This window comes from Lotus japonicus, chromosome 4, assembly GCF_012489685.1.
Source record: "Lotus japonicus ecotype B-129 chromosome 4, LjGifu_v1.2".
In the NCBI taxonomy this organism is placed as follows: domain Eukaryota; kingdom Viridiplantae; phylum Streptophyta; class Magnoliopsida; order Fabales; family Fabaceae; genus Lotus; species Lotus japonicus.
In genome coordinates this window covers 63,048,776-63,072,962 of record NC_080044.1, presented here as the reverse complement: position 1 = coordinate 63,072,962, position 24,187 = coordinate 63,048,776, and the positions used below count along the sequence as shown (strand labels likewise).

At 36.1% G+C, this 24,187-nt stretch overlaps 3 protein-coding genes across 3 annotated transcripts; 2 read left to right on the top strand and 1 right to left on the bottom strand.

Moving 5' to 3' along the window:
- Positions 1-419: 419 nt before the first annotated feature.
- On the top strand, positions 420-1,811 carry LOC130712104 (GDP-fucose transporter 1). Its single transcript, XM_057561944.1, has one exon. The coding sequence runs from the start codon at positions 580-582 to the stop codon at positions 1,636-1,638; it is 1,059 nt and encodes a 352-aa protein (XP_057417927.1). The 5' UTR covers positions 420-579; the 3' UTR covers positions 1,639-1,811.
- A 12,356-nt stretch (positions 1,812-14,167) lies between these two features.
- Positions 14,168-19,445, top strand: LOC130714705 (glycine-rich RNA-binding protein RZ1B). Its single transcript, XM_057564631.1, has 9 exons — positions 14,168-14,400; positions 14,558-14,656; positions 14,774-15,255; positions 15,373-15,439; positions 15,568-15,621; positions 17,420-17,488; positions 17,599-17,664; positions 17,775-17,843; positions 19,061-19,445. The coding sequence occupies exons 1-9, from the start codon at positions 14,290-14,292 to the stop codon at positions 19,139-19,141; spliced, it is 1,098 nt and encodes a 365-aa protein (XP_057420614.1). The 5' UTR covers positions 14,168-14,289; the 3' UTR covers positions 19,142-19,445.
- Positions 19,446-20,240: 795 nt separating this feature from the next.
- LOC130714635 (myb family transcription factor EFM) lies at positions 20,241-23,689 on the bottom strand. Its single transcript, XM_057564553.1, has 4 exons — positions 23,220-23,689; positions 22,224-22,856; positions 21,940-22,016; positions 20,241-20,977 (listed from the first exon to the last, which is right to left on the bottom strand). Exons 1-4 carry the CDS (start codon positions 23,407-23,409, stop codon positions 20,549-20,551), a joined length of 1,329 nt encoding a protein of 442 aa, XP_057420536.1. The 5' UTR covers positions 23,410-23,689; the 3' UTR covers positions 20,241-20,548.
- Between the last annotated feature and the right edge of the window lie 498 nt (positions 23,690-24,187).

Genomic DNA, 24,187 nt, shown 5'->3' with positions numbered 1-24,187 from the left:
ATTTTTACATCATTAGTTTTTAGAAAACATTTTTTTACATCTTAGCATTTAAAATAAAACACTTTATATTAAGCATATAAAATTGTTAAAGTGATAATATAGTATGTATTTGAATTTCAGTTAAACTAAATGTATAAATACATATTAAATTCAACATGACAAAATTCAACTTATCTATTCAAAATAAATTTAACGCAATAATTAGTTTTTGGATTAATACCTTAACATATTTGCATAGTGTTCCAATTTCCAAATATATATCACAATTAAGACTTAAGAATATAGCAGTAATAATCATGATCCATTATTTATTGCTTGATACAATAAAGTCTTACACTAATTTGTCCCAATCAAATAATGGACATCTTATAGCAAATTAAATTATATATAATAATCATGTTCATCATTCATATACATACTTCATTTTTCTTTCTTTCTCCTCTAAAACCATAGTGCCATTAACTTGTAGCAGTAGTAGCAATCAATGAAAATGCAGTGAGGTACAAAAAAATAAATCATTGTCCTATCTTCTTCTCACTCACTCACTCACCCACACACTCTTCACTCTCCCAGATTCCAATGTCGTCGACTCGATCGGAACCACCGTGGAAGGCGGCGGCGGCGGCGCAATCATACACAACAACCTTCCTGGTAATCGGCTACGCCCTCTGCTCCAGCCTACTCGCCATCATCAACAAATACGCCATCACCCAATTCAACTACCCAGGTCTCTTAACCGCATTGCAATACCTCACCTCCACTCTCGGCGTTTACCTTCTCGGAAAACTAGGGTTCCTCCACCACGATCCCTTCACAATCCACACCGCCAAGAAATTCTTCCCCGCCGCCATGGTTTTCTACCTCGCAATCTTCACCAACACCAATCTCCTCCGCCACGCCAACGTCGACACCTTCATCGTCTTCAGATCTCTCACCCCTCTCCTCGTCGCACTCGCCGACACCGCTTTCCGTGCTCAGCCGTGTCCGAGCAACCTCACCTTCATCTCCCTCGTCGTAATCCTCGCCGGCGCCGCCGGCTACGTCGCGACTGACTCCGCCTTCACGCTCACCGCGTATTCATGGGCGTTTGCTTATCTTGTTACCATCACCACCGAGATGGTTTACATCAAGCACATGGTGATGAATCTGGGCCTCAACACTTGGGGGTTTGTGTTCTACAACAATCTGCTATCTCTCATGATGGCTCCTTTCTTCTGGTTCCTCACCGGGGAGAATGTTGAGGTTTTCGCTGCTTTGAGATCCGAGTCTGGTAGCTTGTTTGAGCCTGCTGCGTTTTTTGCTGTGGCATTGTCCTGTGTGTTTGGTTTGCTCATTAGTTTCTTTGGATTCGCGGCGAGGAAAGCGGTTTCCGCGACCGCGTTTACCGTCACTGGTGTGGTGAATAAGTTCCTCACGGTGGCGATTAATGTGCTTATTTGGGATAAGCATGCTTCCCCTGTTGGTTTGGTGTGTCTGTTTTTCACCATTGTTGGGGGTGTTCTGTATCAGCAGTCGGTGACTAGGCCCGGGAATGCTCCGGTGGTGGTGTCGAAGCAGGTAGATGTTGAGAATAATGGTGATGATGATGGTGATTTGGAAGGTGAGAGTGAAGAGAAGGTTAAACTTGTTCCTCCATGAGCATTTGTTTTGTAATATTTGTATGAAGTTAGTACTTGATGTTATAAGCTGTTGTATTGCTGTATCATTGTTGTTTTGTCTCAACAACCTTAGGAAAAATTTTATGCAACATTTTAGGTATTATGTTCAGAAGGATATGAAATTGCAATGTTGGTTACTTCCTTTCTTGATCAGGTGCTTTTCTCTGTTGTTAGTTAGTCTTGGTTTCTGTTGTTTGATTCCATAATCTCAGATTGCATTAGAACAACAATTTTTACCTTTTCTCTTTGGGGTCCTCGAATGAAGTGTAGCCTTCAGATAGGCAAGGTTTTCAGGATACCATGAAGGTGATTATCTGTTTCCATTTTGTAATCCCAAGAACTTACAGATGTTGTGTTAAGTTCTGGACTTCATGCTTAATTCCAAACCTGTTTCCATTTTCCTTGTAGGCAATTTTTTTACTGTTACCATTCTGTTCATTAGGGCTTAAATTGACTCACAAACCTGTTGGTGATCATGTAATTTCTGTCTAATTTCTGATCAGCCATTTAGCAATATTTTGCTGTTTGATGATTGTGATTTAATCCACTTCAACTGTGGTTTCAATTCATAATTTTGCATCTTGTGATTTTCTATTATGTGATCAACCACAACTTGCTGCTGTGCTGCAATACTACAACTTCAGAGAAGAAGTACAACTAGCTGGGAAAAGGATAGTAGAGGATCTTTCTTCTTTTTTGATTGTTGAAACAAAACACAAGCATAGTCTGGTATGCCAGAACATAAGACTGGTTTAGGTTCTATATTATGAGATTTTTCTGTCTTTTGTTGTACCTAGCAGTCAATGCAAAATATATTTGGTTTCTGTTGCTGTAGAATCCTTCATAGAACAGAGTTGTTCTACCAAATACTTGCTCACTCAGTTGAAGATGTACTGCAAAACCAAAGGCTGGTGCTTTTAAATTGAGCATTTCTGTCTAGTTGTTGCTCAAAACCCCAAATGCTTTTGAATCCACGGAAAGTATGTTTGAGTAGGCAATGGCTAGTGAGTGCTCTTCTTGAACTGTGAAATTCCAATCTTAGTATCTTTTTGCATCAGTCACCATCTATTTATATAGTACATACTGGCCTGGTCTTGGAATGAAAACATTTGTAGCAAGAGCCCTTCATGAGCAAGTACTAAGTAATGATGCACTGTCAAGTGAACTTTAGAATATCATTGGATAGTATAAAGCTGAGTATATTTGAGTACCACAGGGCTGACCTTTTTACATTGATCACCAGTTAATAGAGCTACTTAAGAAATGATAAGTCAAATCTTTACAAGAAAATTCCTAAGGTCAGCAGTAAAAAATCCAGCAGCTACGAGGTATTTGAGTGGGCACCTGCACTATTTTGAATTTGAGATATGTCATTCTATCAAGATGGTGTTGTTTTACAAGAGTTTAAGCAGTTAACTAATCTAATGTGAATATATGCATCGTTTGCTCTGCCCTGAATAACCCTAGACTATTACTACCTTCAGTCTTGTCTTTAGCAGTTTGAAGTATCTAATTTACATAAGGAATTAAGGATCACATGAAGCTATGGGATGTCCACCAGTAAGTCTAGGGTCTGTTTGGTGTTTGGAAAATATTTTGTTCTTATCTCTTGTATAAGTTATTGACTAAAAACATATTTTGATGCCCTATTTTTAACTCCCTATAGTTGCATAAAATCTCAGTGCCTCCACTAATAAAGAGTGATTCTACTGAATTTAGTGTGATTAAAAAGGAGACTCACACCTATCAAAAAACGATGTCACTAGGATAAACAGAACTTGAACAAAAAGACAAGCGTTTTCGATTTATTAGATCAATAGAATATCTAGCACTGCAACATGGTCATACGAATAAAAAACAATATCAAACCGTGTCGGATCCAGATATTTATTAAAGTGGTGGGGGGCAACACATGTATGTGATATGTAAAGTGGTGGGGTGAAACACATGTATGTGCTTATTCTATGATGAATTTGAGATATGAAATTGTTTAAAAGAGGGAAGACTACGAGTGCATATATAAGGTTTTTAATTCCATAAGATGCATTCGTTCTTTTTTTATTTTGAGCGTCAACTTCTGTTTCTCATTCAAGAAGGAGCCGATGAAATTGCTGGTAATACATCAAGATTGATCAAAGTGGAGGCCCCGGGGGATCATCCTCAATCCAACAATGATCTGGAAAATTAAAAGCTAAGCGAGCTAGGAAGTCAGCAACTCGGTTGCTTGATTCTCTCAATGAAGTGTAATCAAATACCAGATTGGCTTGCTGGGTGAATCGCATGCAGGGCTGGTCCTGACATTTTGGAGGCTCTGGACAAATAATAAAAATGGACCCCTAATAAAGAGAAATATCTCTTGGAGATACAACTACCAGATACCGTTATATATTTAACGTTCGGAATTTCATCAAAACCATTATGTTGGTTCGTTTGGCAACTCGCCTCTTGCAACCCGCCCACGGGTCGCGTGTTCGAATCCAAGCAACGCGACCTTTTGCTTTAATTTTTGAATTCTTTCAATTCAAATCTATAACTACTACAAAGGGATAACATTTTTGCCACTATTTACATTAGGGTTTTTCATAAATGTTGCTGAGGTGCACCATAAGGAACCTTTTTTGTTACTTTTTGGTTTTTTATTTGGTTTAAATTGAAGTTTTAAAATTATTAGGTTATGCTTCAAAAGTTATTTTTTGTTTGTATTTACTTTGGTTGAGTTTGATGGAAATAATTTCATATTGTTTATTTTTAGCTCTATGTAATAATTCTTTTAATAGATGATATTTGTTAATATTTATTATGTGGATATTAATATTGATAGTATAGAGTATTCAAAAAAAAATATTGATAGTATAGATTATTGTAGGCCTAAATAATAGAAATAAAAAATTATGAAATTAAGTATTGAGATTATTATTAATTTGATATATGATACGAAATTAATAATTGTGTGTCTAAATAATAGAAATAAAAAATTATGAAATTAAGTATTGAGATTAATAATCATTTGATCTAGGATACATATTTTTTAGTTAGAGAAAATATGTATTTCCCCTTTGTGTGTCTAAACTACTACAAAGGGGAAGCATTTTGGCTACTATTCACATAAGGATTTTTTTCCCATGTGATGAAGGTGCACCATAAGGGAGTGATTAATTTGTTTTTATTCAATTTTTTAATAAACTTTTTCATGAATTTTTGGGTTGCATTCCTTTTTCATGTACTTTTTCAGGTTTGAACTTTATAGTTGCAGGAAAAGCAGAATTTACTTTTGATGTAACTTTTCCTATGAAGGTGCACCATAAGGGAGTAATTAATTAGATTTTAATCAGCTTTTTGATCAACTTTTTCATGAATGTTTGAGTTTTATTCCTTTTTCATGCACTTTTTCAGGTTTTTATTTTTTCATCTTCAATTTGCAGTGTAAAGTAAATGGATCACTTTATGGCAGAGTTTGCTTTTCCGGAAACTTTTAATGGGATAAAGTGACATAAAATGTGTTGTGTTTGAATTTGGCTTGAAAATTTTGATATATAAGGGTGTGATATTGGGTTGTTGATGGACAAAGCTCATTCACATTATCATGTTGTCTATTGTTTGCTATCTGTTATTTGCATTATTTTTGTATTCTTTGATGAAGAATAATCTTACATTTAATTTTATGTTACTTCACAGGAAGCTGTGCAGCAAAGAGAAGTGGCTCAAAAGAATGGCTATTGCCACAGTGGTAACTGTTGCTGAAATTTTGAAGAATAACGGGCTTGCTGTTGAAAAGAAAGACATCAACAGTTGACATCAAGGATGATTCTAGAGGTAGACTTGTCCAAAAGGCCAAGATTGAAATAGTACTTGGGAAAACAGCAAACTTCGATGAGCTCATGGCTGCTGCAGCTGCTGAAGATGCTGAAAATGGTGATCTTGAAGAGCAGGGCTTATGAAGTTGGTCAAAATTAAACCTAAATCGGTTGAAGATATGTACTCTTATGTTATTTGCAATTTTGTTGTCATTAGAGGACATTTCATTATTTGTAGTGTGACCCTACTATATTGAACACCAAAATTCGTTTGTTTCTTTTCCCCATATAAAATAGGCAGTTATTGTTTTGATCATTAGTGGATTTACTTTATTTTATTAGAGGAGGGTCATGGAATTTCTTAAGTTCTGAAAATTTATGACGAATCTGTGTTTCTTCAAAAAGATTGCCCTTCAAGCATTAAGAGATGCCTCAGCTACTGAGGCAGTAGTCCGTTCCCTCAACTAAGTATTGATATACCTATCTGTTCTATTTTGTTTAAGCTTAGTTACTTTTTTATACAAATATCTGTCAGCTTAGAGTAAACTATTTGCACCATTCAAAGCCTAACAAAGTTATATGGATCCCTGATATTAAAGATGGATCATTGATACATGTTATCTAGATCACTAGGTGGTTGATGACCCAGGTTTATATGATGTTTTTAGGGTTTTTCTTTGTTAGTTTTGAGTCTTTTTCTTGTGTCTCATGTAGTGTTTCATGCATTCTCATGCATTTTAACTTTTATTTGTGCATTTGCATTAGTTTAGTAATTTTGTAGTTTTATAAGGGCTTTAGTTGCATTTTAGTATAGTTTGAGTCTTTTGTTAATTGTCATTAGTTTTGAATCCCTTGTGCAATTAAATGGTTGGTAATCTTGATATTTTTCCTTGAGCTTTGATGAGAGTAATCAGGTCTGAAACTGAAGGAGAAGGAAGGTCAAGAAGCTTGGAGAATTGAATAGAGGCTTAAAGAGGAGTAAAGAGGAGTTAAAATGAAGATCAAAAGCCTTTTCAGCGAGCTTTGAGCGCCTAGGCGCTGGGAATTGGCGCCTAGGCGCTAGTTGTTTTTTGCCAAGCTTTCTGAATTGGTGCCTAGGCGCCAATTACCTTTCAGAGGCTCATTTTCAAGATGGAATTGGCGCTCAGGCGCTCTGAATTGGTGCCTGAGCGCCCGGAACAGCCCAAACTCGTGATTTTTGCCTATAAATAGGATTTTAGTTATTTTCTTTTGGAATCTTTGATATCTTTTCATACTTTGTAAAATTCAGAGGTAGAGGATCATCTAGGAGAGTGAGAGAAGGCTTCCAAGCTTGTGTTCAAGGTTCTTAGGCTTGGCTAATCTCTCTTCTTTACTTTGGTTTTCTTGTAAGACTTTTCCTTTTAAGTTATAATCTTAAGTTCTTTCCCACATGTTCTTCTTCTTCCCTTGAATCCCATATCCATGCTTTATGTTTCAAGTTAGAACATGTGCTATCTTTATACTTTTCTATAATTAGAACGGAAGTTTGTTATAGATTAGGGAACTGATTTGGGATTGCCCCTTCAATCTTGGCTACTAGGAATAGAGGAGGGGTTGGGGTTTGTTGGTCTGAACTTTATAATCTTTATGCTTCAAACAAATGTTTAAGTACACAAGGAATTTGGCTTATCTTTTGGTTTGAAAGAATTATCTATGCGAGACATCGATAGGTAGTTGCTTAGGCTATAACATCAAGGAGAGATTCATGAGAACATGTGCTGAGAATGATGTGCTTGAATTGATTAGTTGAGCATGAACCCAAAGTAAATCACTCTTTCTTTTCATTTTTCTGTTTCATTTCTGAATTTATATTTTCTTTTTCCTTATTACTACTTCGTCATATGTTTGCCTCAATAAAACAAACCTTCAAACTCAAAGCTTCAACCGAATCTATTCACTCACAATCCCTGTGGTTCGATATTTAAAATCGGGTGGATTCGTACACTTGCGGATTTACCAACAAGTTTTTGGCGCCGTTGCCGGGGATTGTTTGTGATTTTTGGTTTGAGTTACGAGTTTGAAGTTTAGTCTACCTAAGACTCTAACTTAGGGCTGAATGGGAGACAACCCATGTTCTTTTTCTGTTTTGTTCCTATGTATCAATTTAACTGATTCGTTCTTGTTCCTAGTACTTGTTGTGACTTGATCAATTATAACATGATTTGAGGTTTTGAATTCCATGAACCTGACCTAGAGTGAATCAGCTAGTGAATTTAATTTTAATTAGATTCATTGGTCATGAGTTGATAAGTTGATACTTAGGATCTTCTTTTTCTGTTTTACGTTTTATGTTTAGTGTTTCAGGAAATAAAAAGGATACATACTTGGAGGCACTCAATCACTTTGAAGGAGGTTCTTTTCTTACCCTGAGTTTTAGTCCATGCATTTTTGCATATTTTTCTTTTATAGATTTTGTTTATCCAATTTTATCATGCATTGTTATATAGAGTCTTTTATACCTTGGTCTTTATTCCTTATACTCAAATGACATGTTCCCAAGTCTTGCTCACTCACATGATCCTGGTTTTGAAAATGTTTTTAAGTGGATACTTTGTGCTTTCTTTTGGGGAGTGATTGTATGTTTGGGAAAGAGAGGGAGAGACTTCGGTCTTCTAAGTGTTGTCTTGAGGATAGAGTTGATGTGAGTCCACAAGGGCAGTGTTTTAAAACTCGGCTCGGTCATCGACTCGGTCGGGGTACTGAGTCACTGAGTCACTGGTCGGACCACTGGGTCACTGGTTCGATTGCTTGACTCGGTGTATATTAAAAAATAATAAAAAATATCCAATGCAATATAAAGTTAATATAAAAAAAACAAAATACGTTTCTAATCAACAACCACCTAGTGGTGCAGTGGTAGTTTTCCTTCATACTACCTCCATGGCCTGTGTTCAAACCCTGCTGGCACCATTTTTTAACAAAATATCACGTTTTTTGCCCAATTATATACAAAATGTTTGCAAATGGACAAAAAAAAACAATTTAAAAGGCCCAATAGGTTAAATAACCCAACTGGACTGGAAAAAAAAAACAATGTGAAAGGGTGGAAAATGGGCTTCTATCTATCTAGCCCACAAATAACAAACTAACAAAAAAAAAATGGGTGACTCGCCGGTTCAATAAAAAACCGGCTGAGTCACCGAGTTAATCATCGAACCGGCCGGTTCAAACCGGTTCCGGCCGAGTCACATGCACAACCGGTCTGATGTGAGGCTCGGACCGGTCAGGTCACCGAGTCCCGGTCCAACCGGTCGGACCGGCCGGTACGAGCCGAGTCTTAAAACACTGCACAAGGGTCCATTTTTGACCCTTCACTATATAATTTCCATGGAGGATCCTGACTCACTTGCACTTCTTGGTTCTGTGTTTCATTTCATGCGTCCTTGAGTGTAGCTTTAGGAGACTTGCATTCTTGAGACTGGTAGGTTTTCTTGTACTTCAGAAATTGTTTTATAACATCTTTGTCCCTAGTTGACCCTTTTGAACCTTATGGAGATTTCCTTGGTATCTATGTTTAGTGGGCTGGTTGTTTGGAGGATTCAATGGGGAGTTGTGGTTCTTAACTCTTGATGGAGCTAGTTTATAAAAAGTGCAATTGTCTCTTGACCCAAAGGAAAAAAATAGAAAAAAGTCAAAAGAGAAAATGAACTCCATGGTGTGGTGGAGTTCCAAAAAAAAAGAGAAAAAATTTGAAACAAAAAGGGGTTAAGAGACTTGAGTGCTAAGTATCAATAGCTTGAAAGCTCCGAAATTCCAAATTGGACCACACTCAAATTTTGTGCAGTCTTAGTCTTCCTTAGGGACCATCTACCTTGTGCTTTACCTAGCCAACATTACAACCCTTTTGAAGTCTCATTGAATAATGCATTGTCAACTTTAGTTGCTCTTGTGTGAATGATTCTCAGAACCTATGAACTTGCTTTTGTGCTCAGTGCACTAAACAATTGTCTCATGCTAGGATGTTAGCTCTAAATGCTTCTCATAGTGGACTCTAATTCTTCTTTGTCTAAGAGTTGCATGAAGTTGATTGTTGAATCTTTATCTTGGAACTAACTACATTTACTTGATCCCCTGGTTTTCTGAAAATGTATCCCTCTTTTGGCATGTGTGTTGGGAGTAATTCTTTGTGCTTGAGGGCAAGCTAATCTTAATGACGCTCGAGGGCGAGCTGTCGTTGAGTATAGTGGTGTGATGACCCGGGTTTATATGATGTTTTTAGGGTTTTTCTTTGTTAGTTTTGAGTCTTTTTCTTGTGTCTCATGTAGTGTTTCATGCATTTTAACTTTTATTTGTGCATTTGCATTAGTTTAGTAATTTTGTAGTTTTATAAGGGCTTTAGTTGCATTTTAGTATAGTTTGAGTCTTTTGTTAATTGTCATTAATTTTGAATCCCTTGTGCAATTAAATGGTTGGTATTCTTGATATTTTTCCTTGAGCTTTGATGAGAGTAATCAGGTCTGAAACTGAAGGAGAAGGAAGGTCAAGAAGCTTGGAGAATTGAATGGAGGTTTAAAGAGGAGTAAAGAGGAGTTAAAATGAAGATCAAAAGCCTTTTCAGCGAGCTTTGAGCACCTAGGCGCTGGGAATTGGCGCCTAGGCGCTAGTTGTTTTTTGCCAAGCTTTCTGAATTGGCGCCTAGAAGCTCTGAATTGGCGCCTAGGCGCCAATTACCTTCCAGAGGCTCATTTTCAGGATGGAATTGGCGCTCAGGCGCTCTGAATTGGTGCCTGAGCGCCCGGAACAGCCCAAACTCGTGATTTTTGCCTATAAATAGGATTTTAGTCATTTTCTTTTGGAATCTTTGATATCTTTTCATACTTTGTAAAATTCAGAGGTAGAGGATTATCTAGGAGAGTGAGAGAAGGCTTCCAAGCTTGTGTTCAAGGTTCTTAGCCAAGCATGACTCTTGCCATGCTTGGCTAATCTCTCTTCTTTACTTTGGTTTTCTTGTAAGACTTTTCCTTTTAAGTTATAATCTTAAGTTCTTTCCCACATGTTCTTCTTCTTTCCTTGAATCTCATATCCATGCTTTATGTTTCAAGTTAGAACATGTGCTAGCTTTATACTTTTCTATAATTAGAACGGAAGTTTGTTATAGATTAGGGAACTGATTTGGGATTGCCCCTTCAATCTTGGCTACTAGGAATAGAGGAGGGGTTGGGGTTTGTTGGTTTGAACTTTATAATCTTTATGCTTCAAACAAATGTTTAAGTACACAAGGAATTGGGCTTATCTTTTAGTTTGAAAGAATTATCTATGCGAGACATCGATAGGTAGTTGCTTAGGCTATAACATCAAGGAGAGATTCATGAGAACATGTGCTGAGAATGATGTGCTTGAATTGATTAGTTGAGCATGAACCCAAAGTAAATCACTCTTTCTTTTCATTTTCTGTTTCATTTCTGAATTTATATTTTCTTTTTCCTTATTACTACTTCGTCATATGTTTGCCTCAATAAAACAAACCTTCAAACTCAAAGCTTCAACCGAATCTATTCACTCACAATCCCTGTGGTTCGATATTTAAAACCGGGTGGATTCGTACACTTGCGGATTTACCAACAGTGGTTATATCTAGACTATCCGTTCTTTGAGCATCAGGTGAAAATTAATGCTGCCAGCTTCATATCTTAGATTGAAGTGGTGTTTATCATTGATTACCTGCTATGTATTTAATTTTGTGGCCTTGTCAGCTTGCAACGTTGGTGTTTGTTGTCATGTTGTTAGCTATTGTTGGGATGTTGTATGTTGGGTAAGTGCATTACTTATTACTATGTTACTCTGAATAATGGTTTTATTGAGATAGTGTGATTGTGCACAAAAGAGACTTAATGCAATACAAATTTGTTATTTTCTTCTCATATATCACAAGTCACAACTATTGTTGTCTAGCTTTCCTATTGACCATATTTTGTTTGCCCATTTTGTTTCCCCTTCATTATTATGTGAATTTCCTTAAATGTGCAGACGAGGAACCATTGTCACAACCTTCATTGTATGTTATGCTCTGACATCATTCATTGCTGGTTATGTGAGTTTGGGATCACAGAAACCAGGTGGTGTTCAATGGAAGGAATAGAGAGGATGCATTGGCTCTATTTGAAACTGCACAATTCAGTGTTTGGCAATGGCTTAGTGGAAGGGTGAAAGGGTTTCATTTCTCAACCTATGAATGGACATCACAACCATTTATCTGCATCAGATCCACTGGTTAATTTCTATGGAATCCAGAGGTGGTTATTGAGGAGATGCCACTAGATTCTAACACTTCGACTGAAGGTCCTCTGGTGCATTTCCTGCTGCTGTGACTGTCATTTGAATCACCTCCCTGAGCATCTCTGCGTTGGCTTCCAATTATCACCGATTTTCGAATTGCTCATGTGCTCATTCACTTAATGTCTGTGCAATTTACTTATTGTATTCTACCTCATCAATTTTGAGATTACGAGGAAGGATATTTAGTCCTGTGGATAATATGAAGTTCAGTCTGTAATTCACTTGTGTATGGCTTGAGCTCACTTCTGCTCCTTAAAAACCTTGCACTGCTAATCATCAGATTCTATAGCTGTAAACTGTAGTGGAAAGTTAGCGATCTATGTATTAATGTTTTATGTTTGTTGTCTTTTATTATATTTTATTGCAGGATATCAGTTTGGGAAAGAAAATTGTATTGGCTTTTCAGACTCTTGGTGTTGTCTTTGGTGATGTTGGAACAAGTCTGTCCTGGAAGTTTTGTTTAGTCTTTATAATTTGTGTACTCTTTTTCCTTCACTAGGTTTTTTCCAAGGGGGTTTTCCTAGTAGGGTTTTAATGAGACACTTTTATAAAGACTTGCTTTCAGTGGGAAAGGGGTTTTTCTTTGGGAATTTTGACTTGTTTTGTGCTATTTTTCCTTTTTCTTCTTCCTATGTATCTTGTATAATTGTATTGGGTTGAAGTACCCCTTATACTTCATTCAATAAATTTTGGCTTATCTAAAAAAAATGTAGATAAAATAAATAGGGATAAATATATTTAGTATATTTTATCTTTTATTAGGATAGATCTTCTCCTTATTTAGCTATCCCTAAACTCTTGTATATATATATATGTACTCAGCTTCATGGAATAATCAATCAGAATATTTAATTCAAGTTGGTACCAGAGCTTTCTGATTCAAGTTGAAATTAATTGTAAAAAATTTAATAATTTATTTGATTTGATTGTTATTTATTATATTCTGATAGGATGAGTATTCTATTTATATTTATGAAAAACCAAAGTCAAAATATGGACACTTACTTTTATTTTATTGTTAACTTAATATCTCATTGTAATATATTTGGAAAAAAATTAAGATAACATGGTATTTTATAGATATTGTTTCGATACTTTGTTATTTGTTTTTCTTTAAATTTTCGTATGAAATTATAATTAAATTAAATTAGAAAAAAAATAGGAAAAAATAAGATGTGAGGTACAATTTAATTGGATTAAGACATTTGAATTACATCATATTATGTTATAATAAAATATTTTGGAAAAAAAAATGGCGCCGTGCATAGCACGGGTTACTACCTAGTTAATTAACAAATAACATGTTAAAAGCCAAAAGGTGGGATTCGAACCCGGTACATAAAAATAACATAAACAATTACTAATCACTAGACCAGCTAAAGTTATTAATAACATCTTGAACATTACTCCATCTATTCATTTTAAGTGTCGTTTTAGCATAAAGCTTTCAAACCAAGATAGTGGATTATTAGAGTTGTTTTTCCCATTCTACTCTCTCACATCCCAATCATAAAGTCATAAAGCTCTCCAACCAAGATAGTTGATTGTTAGTCTTTTTTCCACTCTCTCATATGATTAAACCATCTACCACTCTCACTCAATCAAGTCATAAAGATCTTCATAGTTATTAAGAAAGAAGAATTTTATGAAAAATGTGAAGTAGAATTATTGAAAAAGTAAGGGTATAATTGACAAAATAGAACCTAAAACATCAAAACGACAGTTAAATAGGAACAAAAAAATTGTTCTAAAATGACACTTAAAAAGTAACGGGGGGAGTAATTATTATAACTAAATTGTTTTTTGGGAAAGTTTAATGTAAATTTTTTTTAGCCCCTTCTTTTTGGAGGCCCTAGGCTGTGGGCCTGCTTGCATAGGCCCAGGGCCGGCCCTGATCGCATGTTGTGGATTTGCAGCTTCATTTATTACAAGTTCCTCTTGTGAGGTTTATGAATCTTTTTTATGATCAACAATGATATATACACACTTCCTTTTTTATACACTTTATTTTCACTTATTTTTATTTTTATCTCTCTCCTTTTATTATCTATCACATTTTATACTTTTTCAATTTTTCTCAATTACCTTTTCTTTTCTTCCTATCTCTCTTCTCCTCCACCTCTTTTCACCTCATTTTGAGGTGTGAACAAACAATTATTCTACCCGTACGAGAGAGCCTATTTAGTATTTCCCAATGTCTCACATAATATAAGTAATATAAGGCACCCTAATATAAGGTTGTTTTTGGATGTTTTTTTGTTGTTGTTGCTAATAGTGAGGGCAAAAGCCCATTGTGTTTGGAGCTTTGTCCTCCTTCTTTCAAAAACATAAAATAAAATAAAATTTGAAAGCATTAAATTAATTTCAGAAAGTGGCCAGATTATTTGTAAAGGGAATTTTAAATAAGTGAATTAGAAGCAAAAACAAAACAAAACAAAACAAAAAATTGGGTTCAGACTTGAGAGAAGAGAGTAAGGATGAAAGGAGTGAAGTTCATAGTTTGAAGTGACTGAATCGATTGCGGAGAAGAAGAAGAGAAAATGACTCTGGACGACGATAGCTCCATCTATGTTGGTGGTCTTCCCTACGACGCCTCCGAAGACACCATTCGCACTGTCTTCAATTTGTATGGCGCCATTCTTGATGTCAAGGTTCACTTTTCTTCTAACTCTTCATTTTCTTCAGTTTAGGGTTTTAACAAACTTAGGGGTTTTTCACCTGCTTATTATTGATTCAATTCCTTTCACTAATAATCAATTTAAGTCATTGGGGTTTCATTTTCATCATCAAGTTTTGTTTTTTCTTCAGATTATTAATGACCAGCGCACTAGGGGAAAATGCTATTGTTTTGTTACTTTCACGAATCCTAGGTCAGCTATTGATGCAATCAACGACATGAATGGCAGAGTATGTAATTTATCTATTTGTCATGTTTTCTGTTTCAGAGAAAATGTGTTGATATTTGGTTATTTTTTTGGTCTGGTTAAGGATTTTTAGGCATTTGACACTGTTTTTCTGAATCAGACTATTGGTGGGCGTGTGGTTAAAGTTAATGGAGTGAAGTCCCGTGGTGGTAGATCGAATTTTGGCAGAGAACGTCAGTATTATCATAACGACGAGAGGAATGGAGACTGGGATCGGGGCAGGGAACGAGACCGGGATTACGATCATGATAATGATAGGGATGGATACAGGAATCGGAGCAGGGATAGGTCCCGAGACCGTGATAGGTCCCGAGACCATGACATAGACAGGGACAGGGACAGGGACAGAAGAGTTGAACATAAGCATGATTATGATCAAGATAGAGAACCTATGTTAGATGAAGATTGGAGTCGTGAGGACGATAGGGCTGAAATTGAACAAGAAAATGGAAGGGAACATGGTGGAGATGTGGATAGAGACCACAACTTGGATGCGGACAGAGAAAGGAAGATGGATAGGACCAGTGATCTTGATAGAAGTTTTGATGAGCATAGAAAAGAACAGAGTTGGCGGAACATTGAGTAAGATCTCCACTGTCCATTTTCCTCAGTATCTGTTTACTTCCGACTATTCCTTTTTGGCTGACTTATGTTGCATGCATCTTTCTTTTGCTGGATTTCTTGTTGTCTTCCCTGTAGTTTGAATGTACCGAATCAACATAGCAGGGATCTTTCATCAGACTCAAATGATAATCACAATGATCAGGTGATGTTATAATTTCTATATTTTGTTGTAATTTGGATCATTTGCATATTTCTTGTTCAGATATTATAATGGCATTAATTAAACTGAAGCTGATTGTGATACTTCTTTTTTGTTTGCGTGGATTTCAGTTAGAAGATGAGTTAGAGAGGTCAACACAACAGCTTGATCAACTAAAAGAGGAGGTTTGTAGTCTCTTCAGAACTAAATGAATGAATAATGGATATTTGATCAATGCTCTACACCACACTAGTAGGCTGCTTTATGATGGTGTGACAAATGTCTCGTCCTGAACCATTGTTAGGATGTAAAGGGGAGGAAAATTTGTTAGGTTTTTTAATAGTACGTAGGGGCTGTTCAGGGTTCTAAATTGCGAACGACATCACTTCATGCGGCCGCAATATTGCGGTTGCAGCACCCTCCGCATCGGCATCGGACTGCAATTGCGGTGAGAATAGAATTCACGCAAAACAGCCGTAACAAAACCACAACCCAACCGCACTGGGACAGCAATAATCCTGCAACACACCTTTCCAACCGCAACAGGGTTCCTGTGAACGTGGATTAGGATCCTCTCAATTGTAAAAAAACTTGACCATGCCAAGTTTTATCATCTCACCTTTGATTTAGCTATCATTTATTTCTTTAATTATTAAACACACAATAATCAATGGTGAGATGATGGAACTTGACATGGTTAAGTTTTTTTTTTTACGAGGATCCAAATTCGGACGTGGCATCTTTGTAAGCTCTCAGCTAGTATCAAAATCGATTATCCTTTCGATCGATAAAAAGGTGGGTAACTGGGTAAGCTGTCTTGCAGCGGCGCCTCTCTGCGCTGATGTGGCCATGCGTGCTTGTCGTTGTTCGTATGGGGTATGCCGGTTTGGGGCTGGGGTAGGTTTCCCGGGTGGACTTGTAGGTTGGGTGTCGTTGTGTCGGTGCGGTGAGACGTGTCTCTGTCCTGTGGAGCTGAGGAACCGAGGACGTGGAAGAGGAATTTTTTTTCTGGGTTTGATTTGGGTCTTTTGTAATTTGGAGATTTGGGTTGGGCAAGAGAAATTAGAAAATAAGTGGAGTGTGATTGGTTGATTGATGAGTGAGAGATTAAGGAAGAGAGTTTTATGTATAGGAGATTGTTAATGGGAATTTGAAAATTAATCGTCATCAGTGTATTTGGAAGCTATATGATGTTAGAGTAGCAATGATTCACGTTAGGAGTCAGGAAATGCATTTGGAAATTTGTTGCATTTAATTTATTTCCATTTAATTTTGGATATTGAGATCTGTTTTTCAAAACGGGGGAGGGAATATAATCTTTTTTAGGGAATGGTATCAGTTTGAGGGAATGCTCAAATGGAAAAAGAAATTGAGATAAAATTATTAGAGGGAATGGGAAAAGGTTTTGAAGAAAGAATTATAATAATTATGCATAATAGGTATAGTCATAATTACAACAATTATTAATTTTTTTGACACGGTGTGAAATTAAAATAAATTCACGCTGCAATAACCGCAACATGCATCACGGCCGCATTCCCCACAGCTGCAACCTCGACCGCATTTTAAAACCCTGCTGTTGTATGAGTTAGTTCGTAGTTACTAGAAGGGCATTAGTTAGATATATAAATGGAGGGATGTGAGATTGGAGAGGCATCAGTTCAGTTGTAGACTTGGGAAAGCAGAACAACGGCTTAGTTATAAGGGGAAACCCTCGGAGGAGATTTCTCTCCTAGTATTTTCATTCAATAATGATAGAATTTTTTCATTTTCGACTCCTGGGTTCCTAACAACCATTGCATTTTCCATAGGAGCATGCGCATGCATAAAAGGCTTCCCATGATTCCCATGTTACTAAATGCTTAGTTAGGATATCACATGCTAAAAGCATTCCAACTCAACAAGTCTAGTAGTCTTTCTATTTGTTGTTTAAACCTTTGCTATGTGTTGATGGGCTGAAAATTGAAATTTCCTGGCTTGCAGGTTTGTCAATTGATGGAGGGATTGGAAGAGAAGAAACAGAATGTTTCGGAGTTACAGAAGGAATCTAAGGTATTTCTGAGCATCGAAGTTTGAGCTTGTTTATTATATTTTTCATTGCTTGTCCGTACTTTGAACAAATAATCTGTTTTAAATTTTGACCTAGAAGATATTTACTGCAGAAACTCGAGGACGCAGTTATCACTGAGAAGAAACGCACTTCACATCGTCAGATGCAGTTGGCCAAGGTAATATATGATCGTCTTATACATTAGATTCCTGGAGTCTCTATTCTAAGTTCTAACATCAAACCCTTGAATGCTATTGCTAACATTGGGTTTGGGAAAATGATCTTCAGCTGCATAAATATTTTCTGCAAGTGAAAGATTGCACTGAAAGACTCAAAACCAGTGAAAAAGAACTTCAGGTTTGTGTCTTAACACTGTATAATTCTGATTTATATACGACTGCAAATTATGTCCTGTATTTTGTAGAATGTTTACATTTTACAATGTGATCTCCATTCTCCAATACTTATTTCTTTCTGTTTTCTAAACAATTTCATGTACATCCTGATGAATAAATTTTATACAATCTTATGTGACAAATCCTCAATCTATGATTCTTTTAACCTTTTCAAATTGTCGTGCTTTCTTGAAGTATTTCTGTCGGCGTGGAGCCGTGGAATCATTATATGGTACACCCGTACAATTGCACGCCAGACATATATTCTTAAATCTTAAGATTCATGTTCAGTCGCTTCACTTTGTTTTTACCCCTTTTATTTCTAATTTTTTATTTTTCATGGAGGTAGCTCTGAGATTAAATTTCATATTTCTGGGTATAATTTTCTTTTCTTTTTTAAATTATAACAGTGGATATTAACCTTTTGAAGCTAATGACATGCTAGTTATTTTTAAATAAAGTTTTTTTAGAGTCATAGAAGTACAAATGTAGAGTATAAGATAGTCGTGAACTAATTATCCCGAAAGTTTAAGCTTTTAGATAAAAGCAAGTGAATGGTTTTATATCGAACATGTCCCTTCATGTAAGAGCACTCTGTCTTAAATCATGGACAATGCATACTCACCCAACCTTATGTTGATTTAACATAGGTGCAATAAGGACCAAATCCAAGATCACTTGTTCATGGTGACTCCAATACCGTGTCCTAAGTTAATGACGCCAAAAACTGAAGTTTTTAGGTGGAAGCACATGAATGGTTTATATAATTATGTTTAACAATGTTATTCTTAGAAAGGGCAGGAAAAACAAGAAACACATCAACTAATGCTAATGTACACCATTAATTGAACTTCGTGAAGTCACCCAAAAGAATACCCATTTTATGTTATTAATTGCAGTGGCAAAAATCTGGATAAATAAAAATCTGTATGGTGTGAAGTTGTAACTAAAATGCAGTGGCAGCTTTTAGGAAGTAAATTCCTCGTTATCAAGGATTTTTGATCTCTGGTGTTTTCTCATCATTATTGATTTGAAAGTTCTGGTTTGTTGATGTATTCTAAGTTTATTGAATTAAGTTGCTTCTAAAATTCCATATACTTGTCTTTCTTCTCCATTACCAAATGGATTTGATGAGCTTGTGATTGTAGCATATACTAAGTAAACTTTTTTGCCTTGCAGGCTCTAATTGATACAGTAATTATTGAGAGTGATGGTGATTGTGTTGGACAACTTACAAATGGAAGCCTTGATGGTAGATAGTTGTTTATCTTCCGAGGTTCAGATTTTGTCAATGATGCTTAAAATGGGTTTGGCACATAACACATTACCTGATATGGAGAGAAAAAAAAAAAGTGCGGATATATTAACATATCTTGTATTGTTTCCTTTTCAATTCCGCTCTCGTCTCAAGTCTCAACCAAATAGCACTAGTAAGACTCTTGTGCATATCGTTTGTCACTTTGATTGGAAAATTGTTATTGGCAACTTGTTCTTGTAATATTGTCAATATTTAGGACCTAGTCTTAATTGTTCTCAGAAAAACCCTAATTGGCTTTCTTGCTTCCTTTGTTATGCTTCAGTTTGCATGATGTTGTTACTGTTTTGCTTGTCGTTGGAGAGTTTGGAGGGTCTTTGAGTGATAGCATTCGTTGCTAATGGGTGAGGGCTGATTCTAGAGCTGGGGAAGAAGAGCATTGTATGTGTTTTGAGGATCTAAAGTCCTCTCATGTGAAAATTGTGTCTTTCTCATGTATGCATTAAATAGGTTGGGTGAGACCTTTTAAATGTTTATGAAGGGAGAGACTAGAGAGACACATAAAATTTAAACTGTGAGGAAATATATTAGAATTTTCACATGACTTGATTTTAACCCATATTTGCAGGTTATTTTCATTTTAAACGACAATCGTTTCTTAATTTTATTAGTTTTACATATATGTTTAGAAAATAATTTATTTTAAGGCCCATAAGTAGTTTAATGACACATAATCATTTATTTTCAAATACCTAAAAGAATAACAGCTCTGCTAGGTTCTTTTAAATCTTACAGAGACCCTGTGATAGAGTTCATTAGAAAGATAATATTCTCATGTTTCTGTGCCACCTGCGACTAGATCAGCCCTAGCTTTAACCTTTAACTCGGTTCAAAGGAAAAAAAAAGGTCTGTCTTGAACCAGATCTGTATGAGATTGTGATCTTGTCTGGATTTGGCATTGAGCATGTTATATGTTAGAGTCTTAGAGATGCGTAAAAGGCAGAGTAAACAATGTGAAAAGTATTTAGACAAAAAAGTTAAAAAGGAAAAACACCCTTCACTAATCACTAGCATGTAATGACTCAATGACCTTAACACTTTGGCTTGAAAAATTACTTATATATATAGAAGCTGTTTAACATTGTTATATAACTACATCATTTAAGGGCAAATTTATAACCCAGATCCAGAAAATGCTAAAAGCATCAAAGAAGTGCATAGTAAAGTAAAACAAAACTGTTATTGCTCACTTTTATGCCTTTTTACCCTATGCAGTAAGGTCTCTACTACAGAAAAGTCATCTGATAAATAAGAATATTTTTGTTCTACCAAACTTTTTTTTCTTCTTGTTCATAGTTATGATGAATAGTTGAACATGCAAGGAAGACCCTAATTTGAAAACTGCATGAGCCTTAGAATTTGAGAGTGATCTCACTCTCATTACTCTCTGCAGCCAGCCCTTTTCTGTCCCCTTCACTCTCACCCTTCCAGCTGCTACTCTCTGACTTCCCATCCTCTATGCTCTCCGACGGGTCCCTTGCGGATTCCGGTGACCTATGGCCGTGGGCAGTGGTCCTGTACACATAATTGTGGTGTTGGTGTCGTGGAGGCGGCGGAAGCAATGGTTGTGGTGGCGCTGTGGTATAGAACTCCTGAGGGCAGTAGTGTGGTGGTGGCCCGTGAGAGGCAGGGTGTGCGCCGTAGAGGGTGGGGGTGCCTGTGTGGCCCGCCGCCGTAGCGTATTCTGGTGGGACCCAGATTCCTCCGAGGACCACTAGTTGTGCTGCTGGTGCACCTGATTGTGGGCTTGGACTGGGTCTCCTTGTGTGAAGCCTATATTTCTGTTAAGAAAAAAAAGGAAATTGGATCAACCTTTTTTTAGCTGAAATTTAAAATTTTCAGGAAGCTTAAATCTGAAAGCATGCATGTTTGGTTCAATGTTTACAAATCATAACATTGTTTTTCATTGTATTTTTGGATGCTCAATGTTTCTTTTCACAATTAGTATCAATTTTAAGGTAAAAGTAAACTATAAATCCAACTTCTATCCTACATAATCAATTGCTAGATTTTACAACTGACTTATCGTAAATATATCCAAACATAAATTATCAACTTTAAAATAATTAGTTTTATCGAAATCATTTCTTTCAACAAGCAATTTTGACAACATTAATACAAACGTGCACTAAAAAGCTCTAAAAATCTCTCCTAAATAATCTCACCCTAGATAAATCAACCTGATTATGATAAATGCATTCAAAGTGTTTTTGTTTGCACTAAATTGTTCTCACAATTTCCCTAAGATCGTGGAACTCTTAAAGACATGAACTTTTAATATAAAAAAAATCACTTTTATTTCGTGCAATCGACACTCATTGAGTATGATAAATGCATTCAAAGTTACATACATTTTTTATTTTATTTTTATAAATGAAATTTAGATCATACAATATCAGATTATTTAAATTTTAGCCCATCAGAAAGTTTATAGACAAAAACGGAAATTATACTTAGCCAAATATGATAATTATCCATTTATGAAATATTTTCCCTTAAACTTCCTACCTACCCTACCCTGGTTTTACTTTGACTGGTGCAAATGGATTTGTGGAGCCATATAGCATGGATGTTATAAAACACAAACAAATCACCAAAAGTTAGTTGGGATATGCAGAATGTTATGTTGTCATTGGTCAGAGTGAGAGGTACTGAAAATAGTACAACAACAACAAAGGTGCTTGTCCATTATCGCAGTGCAGACAGTACTGAGAGTGAGAGAGAAACAAAGAAATAGTAGTACCTGCAGATGGCTTTTAACTTCATCATTGGTCAAACCATCAACCTTCATCAACTCCCTTATCTGTTTTGGAGTTGCCACTGCAGTCAAATATCACAACTTAATCATGATCTTCATAATATCAATATCATAATATATGAAATTCAGATTTTTTTTCTTTTTGCATAATCTCAGATAAACATCTTAAGGTATTAATGAAAAAAATTAGAATTAGACACCTTGAGTTTAGCGCGGATTGGAAAAACAAAATTAAGACACGTTTTCAGTTCAACTGAAATCCAAATTACCTTGGGATCCACCTAGCATTTGAAGGGCATTGACAAATCTGCGGTGCAAATCTGGTGACCAACACCTTCTTGCTTTCCTGTGATTTTGATTTTGAGTGTTGTTGTTGTTGTTTGTGTTTTGAGCATGGGATGCTACTGAATTTTCTTTAGCTTGATCAATCACAACTCCATCATTATTGCCTGTATTATTACTCTCCCTCTTCTGACATGAAGACCCTCCTTTCTCTCCATCTGCATGTTTCTTATCCTCAATTTCTTTCTCAGCAGAAGCAAGGGCTAGCTCAGGTAGAGCTTGCAGCGAGTTTCGCTCTTTCGAGAATGGTAGAAAGGCTCCACCATTCCTCTGTTTGTTGTCCAGAACTAGCTTATTAGGGCTGGTGTTGTTGAATCCAATCATATCACCATCACTCTCTTTGATTGTGGATTGTTGTTTGGTAATTGCTTCACTTGCTTGGCTCCATAGTTGAGCAGATGTCATCCAATTTGCCTTATTATCAGATATGTTTGTTGCTTTCTGATCAGAGCTTTGATCAGAGGCTAAATGCTTCACAGGTATGAATTCCTCCAGAACTGGTCTGTTGTCTTGATTATTTACTCTGAAGCTCTCAAGTTGCTGCCTTGAAGCCTCCATGGCTGTTCCAACACAAAAGAATCAAAAGGGTAGCCAAACTATTTGTTAAAATGATCCAAAGAAATTATGATTGCATGCTTTTTCTGTTTGAGGGTAGGAAAGAAAAAGAAGAAAAATTACATAAAAGAGAATAGGAAATGAGATGATGAAGACAAAAGGGTAGTTATCAATAGTATAAATTTATTAGGAAAATCAGAAGAAGAAGAAGACAATATCATGATTGAGTTTGGATAGTATAATACTACTATGATATATGTTTTCATGCATGATTGAATCTGTAAGGTTCCTGATTCTGTATGTTTAATTAATTTATAGTGGGGATTTTGAATCATGTTTGTGAAAGGGTGATTGATTTGAAGGTGTACCGTTTGTGAGAAGTTGCATGCAGAGAGGAAGCTCACGCTTGAAGGCATCAATCTTGAGACGTTCTTCCTCTAGGCGAGAAAGGAACTCTTCAAGCTTGTAGGTTTGATCATTTTGATCAGCAAATGATTTCAGTAGCATGGAGTAGCTATGTGGCTTGAAATCAAGGCTTAGTTCAGAAGGGGATGCCATTCTTTTCAGGTATAGTTACACTACAACAATTGTCTCACAAGCACTGTTTAAGATATGTTCATGCCAAAATAGGAACGGGGTGGTATGTGGGAACAAACAAGAGCAAAAGAGGGTGTTTGGCTTCTTCCTTAGTTTGTAGTTCTTGTGGGGGCTAGAGAGAGAGACACAAAGAAAGGGAAGCAATGTCGTTTGCAAACACAAGGAGGATCGTCTTCTTTTTAGGGGTGAAGTTCAGTGGGAATAAAGCATGTTTGTGAGAGACAAAAGAAAAAGCATGGGATAAAGCAGAGGGAAGTAGCTTCCTACAAAGAATCAATGCAAAAAAAGTGTGAAAAATAAAAATGAGAGAGAAGGAATCAGAGACTCTCTGACATTTCAGGGTCATGTGCTTTGAGCCTGGTTTTAGAATCTCTTAGTGTGTGCTTTGTACTAATTCAAAATTATCACCAATACAAAAGACTATTCTTCTTACTGTTACCCTTTTTCATCTTTACTACTTTTCTCTTTTTATCCCCCTGTACTCCTTTTATTTTGGCTGGCTTTCATTACATAAGAGCTGTGTGCTTGTGAGATTCAGATTCTCCTACAATTTCAAATCAAAACCTAACAAAGTATTATCTTTTCTTTTCTTTTCTCCCTCTATATATTTTCTTCTTTTCATGAGATTTATTTTGCTTTAGTGGACTTATCCATGAGTTTTTGGCTCAAAAGCCTTTAAGGTTTAAGTAGAAGGATTATGATACACATGTATGTTGTGCATGTTTAGAAATCTTTCTAC

What these genes read in the sequence shown, in the direction of transcription:
- LOC130714635 (XM_057564553.1), bottom strand. Translation starts at nt 23,409, where the DNA reads ATGGCATCCCCTTCTGAACTAAGCCTTGATTTCAAGCCACATAGCTAC. An exon ending in CATGCAACTTCTCACAAACG is followed by an intron (nt 22,857 to 23,219) that starts GTACACCTTCAA and finishes GTGTTGGAACAG; the next exon opens with CCATGGAGGCTTCAAGGCAG. An exon ending in AAGTTAAAAGCCATCTGCAG is followed by an intron (nt 20,978 to 21,939) that starts GTACTACTATTT and finishes TTTTCTTAACAG; the next exon opens with AAATATAGGCTTCACACAAG.
- LOC130714705 (XM_057564631.1), top strand. Translation starts at nt 14,290, where the DNA reads ATGACTCTGGACGACGATAGCTCCATCTATGTTGGTGGTCTTCCCTAC. An exon ending in TCAACGACATGAATGGCAGA is followed by an intron (nt 14,657 to 14,773) that starts GTATGTAATTTA and finishes TTTCTGAATCAG; the next exon opens with ACTATTGGTGGGCGTGTGGT. An exon ending in GTCAGATGCAGTTGGCCAAG is followed by an intron (nt 17,665 to 17,774) that starts GTAATATATGAT and finishes AATGATCTTCAG; the next exon opens with CTGCATAAATATTTTCTGCA.
- LOC130712104 (XM_057561944.1), top strand. Translation starts at nt 580, where the DNA reads ATGTCGTCGACTCGATCGGAACCACCGTGGAAGGCGGCGGCGGCGGCG.